At 32.7% G+C, this 7,648-nt stretch overlaps 1 protein-coding gene across 1 annotated transcript; it reads left to right on the forward strand.

Annotated features, from left to right (window-relative positions):
- Nucleotides 1-1,446: 1,446 nt before the first annotated feature.
- On the forward strand, nucleotides 1,447-4,248 carry LOC107493972 (replication protein A 14 kDa subunit B). The gene is made up of 3 exons (XM_016115006.3): nucleotides 1,447-1,581; nucleotides 3,424-3,685; nucleotides 3,858-4,248. The coding sequence occupies exons 2-3, from the start codon at nucleotides 3,427-3,429 to the stop codon at nucleotides 3,920-3,922; spliced, it is 324 nt and encodes a 107-aa protein (XP_015970492.1). The 5' UTR covers nucleotides 1,447-1,581; nucleotides 3,424-3,426; the 3' UTR covers nucleotides 3,923-4,248.
- Nucleotides 4,249-7,648: the final 3,400 nt, after the last annotated feature.

Here is a 7,648-nt window from a genome sequence, read left to right on the forward strand (position 1 = left end):
TTTTTTTTTTGTTGCCGGTGGTGAAAAGTATAGGGGTTTGAATGATAAGAATCCCCTATAGAAAAGATTTTTAGAATGGAATGTTGTTATTGTAAGAGCTTAGTTGTTCTCCTCCAACTCTGAATTTTTTTGCTATATTTAATGATAGTTGAGCTGCTTTTTTCATCAATAATAAAACAAAAAAATGAGTGAAACCGTTGAAATTGTATATGTAATAAAAATTAAACTAGTTGCTTTCTAAAAAAGTATCTACGTAATTGAAGTTAATACTCAAAATGATTCCTAAAATTTAAAGACAGACTTAATTTGATCTTCAAAATTTCAATTGACTTAATTTGAACTTCCAAATTTGAATAAGTGACTCACGTTAGTCTTTCTGTTAATCTTTGTTAATGGCACGCTTATTTGAACGCTAACAGAGATTAACAGAAAGACTAACGTGAGTCACTTATTTAAATTTGGGAGTTCAAATTGAGTCAATTGAAATTTCGAGGGTTAAATTAAGTCTGTCTTCAAATTTCAGGGGTCATTTTAAATATTAACTCATGTAATTATAAAAATGCAATGAAAGAGATATTTAGTGTCCTGAGCACCAAAAGTTAGTTAATTTAAGGTGAAATTGTGCCAAAAACTCTTGGCTATGGTTAGTTAAGACCTAAATTATGTCCAAATTTAAGGGTGGCAATTTAGTGTGCTTGAGCAAGTTTTAAATAAATATTAGAAGATTGAATTTTGTTTTATGTGTATTAATTTATTGACTAATGATAAATTTTTATATGAAACTTAGATTCACAACAAATTAGTTTTTAACCTGTTGAATTAAAAATTATCATGAACAAAAAAAGAGAATGACATGGATATATATCAGAGTAAGGTTTTAATTCAAATTTAATCATATCCACCATCTAAATTCCTCAATCCGGTCTTATTCGACCATATTGGAAAATAAATTTTTTTTATTCAAACAAAATATTTAGTCTTTTCATATTTCAAAATATTAAATATTATTTATGTATAGTTAGTAAATTAAATTAGTAGTTTAGTAGTACTAAGTATTTGCGTAAAAGACAAAAATTATTCAAATTTTTATTCATTTCATCATAATTATATATTTAAAATTATATATTTAATGCATTAAATATATAATTTTTTATTATTATTATTGTTTCTTCTTTGTACATTTACATTATATATTAAAAATGTAGGCTAGATGAGTAGGGTTTGTTTGGTATCCAAATTCGACCTTATTTGTTATGTGTTGGGTCGCCGGTATGACCGGATTAGATACCTGCAAATATAGATTGTGGTGTTTGCCCTCATTAAACTTAAATATTGGACATTTATTAATAATATATTAATTTTGATATGCTAATAAAAGAAATTCATTATTATAAAATATTTTTAGTGTTTTTTATTTTGGACATGATTTTCTTAATGGGAATGGGAAGTGTATATAATACCGAGCCCATGTTAGGCCCAAAGAAAGATTGATGAACCCGCGCTCCCTATTCTATTCTTCTTCTTCTTCTTCTCATTTTTGCGTTCCGCTCTGTTTTGCAGCAACCAAGCCATTCACGCAAGGTAACTTTTTCTGTTCAATTCTCTCTTCGCATTCTTCTGTAACCTTACACTAAATTCTAAATAATTTTGTAAATCCGCATTATTAAGCTCAACTCTATTTTCCCGCGTTTACGAATTCTCGATTAAATAATCGTATCCTGTTTGCATTCTCAAAATAACCGCAAAATCTCAATTCCTTATGGATCAGTTCATTTGCGGTGCTATTAATTTCTATAATTAGTGTTGCTAAGCTCACCTATCCCCAATTTTCGTACTGAGAAACCTATATGCTATGTAAATAATCAATATAGATTGTATCTTTTGCTGCATCTCTTGCTATTTAGTTCTTTTTAGTGATATTGAACAACAATAGTATAATCTGTAACTAACTAGCTTATTTTTTTAAATCAAAACACTTTACTATAGTTTGTGATTCTTGTATAATTACAAATTTTCTCGAGTCTAAAGCTGGTGTTCTCTCCCTTATAAGAATTGTATCCAAATATGCTTCTCTAGTGCTAACTACCTTACACTCTAAGAGATAGTTTAGTTTCAAAATTAGTTTTACATAATTGAAGGGTACTTGAGTTTGAGCTAGGGTTTATAAGATAGCATTTTTGTGATGAAAAATCATCTGTTTCATTTGGTTGTAAGATAAAATAAACAAGACAGTATTAGTATATTCATGCTATATAGCTTGTTTTTCTTTAATAAAGTTTTTAAATAATTATTCAGTAAATTACTATTTCTAATCATAAAAGATTCAAATGCTCACAAAACTACCCATAAAAGAAAGAAACTAATAGAAGAAAGTAATCAAAATGTTAACCGGGTTTTAACTCCCGGTTAACATTACTACCACTACCAGCCACATACCCATTCTCTTTTCTCCGCCTCCACAGCCCTCCCACTATCACCATCATCAACACCCCCCTCTCCAATCAAACTCCCAACAACCACCACCATCAACAATAGCAACCACCGGCCTCAACCCTCTTCCTCCTTGCTTTATCGCATCTCCTCCGCTCAATAAAGAGCTATTTTTAAAGCTGTAAATGATGATAATAATTTTTATTGTGTAGTCTGAGATGGAATTCAAACATTGGCAAAGCTATTGATTCGATTTATTGGTTACATTTCTTTATGCTGAGTTTATGTATCATCAGTATAATCCAATGCAATCCATGATTGTAGACTTTCCATAAATGATGTTGAGATTATTTCCCCTTTTTAATGGATTCATTTGGATATCAGAACCATTGTGTAACCTTTATTGGAAAGAAAATTTAAATTGAGTGAAAGAAGTGAAGAGGAAAATCTATTTGCATCTTTCCCCCTGTTGATGATGAGTTATGGCAGTGATAGCTATGGTGAGTTGGTGACTGCAAAAGTAACAATCTTCCTTGTTTGTTAACTTGAGAAGGTTATTTTTGTTTGATGCAATGTACCGGCATGCAGTGAGTGTAGTCTCTTTGCTGCTATTTGCTTTCACTACTTTCAATCTAAAACTATTGTTGATGGTGGTGGTGGTGGTTGGGTAGAGATGCAATAGAGAGAAGAGGAAGAGAGATAGCTAGAGAGAAAGGAAGAAGAGGGTTAGCGCCAAGGGTGGTTGCTATTGGTAATGGTGGTGTTGGTTGGGGGTTAGTTTGATGCAGATGGTGGTGTTGATGATTGTGATAGTGGGAGAAAGGGGGAGCTGGCTACTGGTGGTGGTGGTGGTAATGTTAACTGGGCTGTTAGGAGAGTTAAGGCTCAGCTAACATTTTGATTACTTTTGTCAAACGGAAGTAATCTTTTGTGAGTATTGTGTGTTTGGTTCTTTTATGGTTGGTTTTTTCAGCACTTGAATCTTTCATAGAGAATATGGACACATCAAATCCTGCAGTTTTTGTCAATGCAGAACTCTTGCAGTTTTATGTTGGAAGGAGGGTTCGGGCTGTGATGCAGGTTGTGCGATCCGAGGGGGGCGTTGTCATTGGAAAATCAACAGATGAGAAGCAGCTAGTTGTGAAAGGACCACCCCCACCTGCACCTCTTACAAATTTTGTTGAAGTTATTGGCATTGTTGACAATGATAGATCCATTCGAGCTGAGATATGGACCAATTTTGGCAATGTGATTGGTATGTTTTACTCTTCACATTCCATTTCGCAAGTTGGTTCTCATATTGGTTTGTGCTTGGAGTATGAATGATGCTATTTATTTTTTCCTTCAGCTTCTAAATGTTTCATTTCGGTTTGAATTCCTAAGTAGGTGAAACTATGGCTTGTGATCTTTTTGTCTCCTGTTCACAGATATGTTCAGCTACAATAAGCTTTGTCAGCTTGCAAATGGAGAATTTAAGCACTTGTTTGTGTGAGGTATAACGAGCTCTATCTGATGATGATATGAAGTCCCCTCTGAAACATGTGCAGAACCGGAGATATTATCATTTTGTCTGGGTATTTGTTGGAAACTATTTTCACTGATTATAATTGAAATATCAATCTGATTTTTACAGAGTTGTCTGTCGTGTTTTACATCCTCGGTTGTCAGCATATCCTTGTGCTTTAAATCTGCAATCATCAGCATTGCACGAGTTTTAGGCATTCCATGCTTAAGCATACAGTGTGTACTTTAGTCATGTTCATGTTTCTTTTCTGCCCTAAAAGTGTGAACCATTATTAATAGATTCATATTACTGCACGTTATAATGGCAGGCCAAGTAGCCAACAACACTTGAGCTGTTGAACAGGTTTTCACCTTTGAACTTCTAACTTGATTATCCATGATACTCCTCATTTGCAATAATGAGGTGAGGATATACCTGGACATATACTCTAGAAAGCCATAAGAGAAGTAACATTCCTCTGCTGGATGGAATAATAAGTTGATAACTAATCTATTGCATAATAAGCTGGAAACTAGAAACACAGCACTTCTACATTTTTATTTTTTGGCAAGTATTTTTCCATCTGAAAATAAACTACTACGATTTTTGTTTCTTGTCCCTGCCAAGCCAACGTAATATTGATTGTGATGGGAAAACTGTTAATTATTGGAATCAACAATGATAGACATAGTATTGTTTTCACTTGTTTGATAAGTAATACTAAAGATTGTATGATCCTGGTCTAACAATAAACATCAGGTTAAGCGCACATGCCTAGATGAAATATATACGAGTTTTAGGTCTCTTATTTTTTTCCCCAGTCAAAATACTTTTAAGTTTTAAATTTTTTTATATTAAATGGGAATTTTATTTTTGACACATATTTATGGAATAGTAAGTTTTTTCAGTGAATGGTGTTCTACATTGCTAATTTGATTAGATGTGTCAACAATATTTTCATTTGTTATCATTATTTTTTATGAAATAAACAGGCAGCTAACTATTTCTCATCTATCTACCAAAAGAAAAATAATGTCCCATATAGACTATGATCCAAAAATTAATTTAATAATAGAGTAAAAAATGGTGTAATTCAAATATATTGGTGCATGGTGTATTATGTATAGATGTGGATCTGCAAATTTACATACCTGCAAAATGCAATTCACGTTTGGCAGGGAAGGAAAAAAGAAAAAGAAATTGGTTGCAAGACGCAACATGCATTTTACAGGGAGGTGTAACTAGATTTCAAAACGTGTCTCCTGTCTCTTGCATGCAGACCAAACCTGCACTTTGACTGCGTTGGAAGACGCCAAACGTGACCTGTGTTTGGCAGATTATCAGAGTAAAGCGTGTCCTGCATTTTGTAGGGAGGAAACCTACATGTTTGACACGTGTATGTGAAAGAAGGAGAAGGGGTCTTTATATTGCATTTCGCGTTTGATTGTGAAGGTAGGTGAGGAGTACATTATTTTGTGTTTTGCTCGGAAGGAAGGAAGAAAAAGACTCACGAAGAGGAAGAAACATGAATAAGTGAGGAATAAAATTAATAAAAAAATGATTTGTGATTTTATATTACTTCAAAAAGATATTATTGAATATTTAGCATCCCTAATGAATAAATAATAAGAATTGACTTCTAATTGTATAAGAAGTAAATTTTTAAATAAGTATTTACTTATATATATGTAAAAGAAATATTACACATCCAAGTCTTTTTATGAACTAAGTCTAATAAAGTTAAACAATAAAACTTAAAATAATATTAGTCATAACTGATTTTTATTGTTTTAGGCAAGTTTGATTGGACTTGGTTAACAAAAAATATGAATATGTAACATTATCCTATATAAAAAAACAAATATTTATAAGGGTAAAGTATATTTTTTGTCCCCGAAATTTGGCAAAAGTTTTAAAAATATCCCTAATTTTTATTTTGTTTCAATTTTGTCTCAAAAGTTTTCGATTTGCATCAAATATATTTTCGGAGGCTAAATTTTTAAAAGATTTAAGACCAATATAACAATAATGCATGGAAATTATGCTTGATTTGCTTGTGTTGAGGGGTTGTTCTTATGAAATTGTTGTTGAATCGATATTAAATTTTTTGAAAAATTAGGGGTATATTTTATGCAAATCAAAAACTTTTGGGACAAAATTAAAACAAAATAAAACTTAAGGGTATTTTTTAAACTTTTGTCAAACTTCATAGACAAAAAGTATATTTTACCCTTATTATTATTATTATTATTATTATTATTATTATTATTATTAATAATAATAACAACACTGTTAACATTAGTTTAATAGTGCTAATATAATAATTATTATTTTTCATTTTGTAGGCTTTTAGAAATTTATTGCCCAAAAAATTTGATCTGCCAAAAATTTATAATGAGATAGCCATAGCAGTCTTAATATCAACTGGGTTGCATCACTTTTTTTGTGAACAGGCGAAATAAGAGGACATTCTGCACTGTTGAGTGTTTTGATGGAGCGATAGAGGCATGAAACACACACGTTTCACCTTCTAATTGATGAAGTGACTGTGACACTAGAAGATGTCACACATATACTTGGCCTTCTGGTTAATAGGGTGTCCATAACAGGCAGAACGGACAGCAGTCATGAGTTCTTGGTGGAGAATTGCTTAGTTTGGTAGGCCGCCCGGTCCGGACGATCACGTATTGGGGAAGGTAAACCTTGCATGGGTTCGGCGAAACAAAGATATCGAACCGTTAGACACACATGAGTCAATTGAGCGGTATGTTCGGACTCACATATTCTGCTTGCTTGGAATAATTGTGTTTTCAGACAAGTCGGCAAATTCTGTAAACTCGAAGTTTTTACTTATTCTGAAATTTTTACCGCATTCGACCCTACAGTTAGGAGCAGCTAGTTTGGCACATCTGAACAAGGCGTTGTGTCATGTATCGCAATATAACTGTAAAGAGATGGATGATTCTCTTATTTTGCTTTTATTTTGGCGTGGGAGCGTATGCCCTTTTTAGCATCTGTTCCTCGTAATGAGCTTCCCATTGTTGTTGTTCCAATTGCGCGACGGTAATGATTATCGTCATTATTATTTTTACGATTGTTAATATTATCGTTATTATTATTATTATTATTATTATTATTATTATTGTTATTATGTTTATTATAGCCATTCTAAACTTATTTAGATGGAGTCATTGGCGCCGGCTAACGAGATATACACGAAGGTCTATGGCACACTTTAGGCAAAAGCTAGATGTCATGGGAGTCAATGACATATGTTTTAACAATTTCTGTTAAGAAGTTTATTATGTCTAATAATTTAGCTTATTGTTGTCGTGTTTATTGATGTCCAGTTTATATGGCGACTATATATGGGAGTGGTGGTTTCTGAGGGCTTATCCTTAATTTGGTAGTGTGCTCAGAAAAGTCTCCATTAGTGTCATTTAAGTGTATAGAATGGCATCCAACAGACCGAGTAAGACACCAATTCGGGTTTGTACAACTTCGACCGGAGGAACCATTCCAGATTGATGATGCTTGTTGTAAGCGGTTGACGAATACAGAACCATGACTGTAGCAAAAGGAACAGAGTTTGGGTTAACATGTAGAATTTTGACCACTATAATACATTGTAAATAGGGAATGAGATTGTCGACTTTCAACCTCTTTCGGTCTACTATGAGTGGTACACACAGCGATACGGGAATCACCTACGGT

Source organism: Arachis duranensis, chromosome 6 (assembly GCF_000817695.3).
Source record: "Arachis duranensis cultivar V14167 chromosome 6, aradu.V14167.gnm2.J7QH, whole genome shotgun sequence".
In the NCBI taxonomy this organism is placed as follows: domain Eukaryota; kingdom Viridiplantae; phylum Streptophyta; class Magnoliopsida; order Fabales; family Fabaceae; genus Arachis; species Arachis duranensis.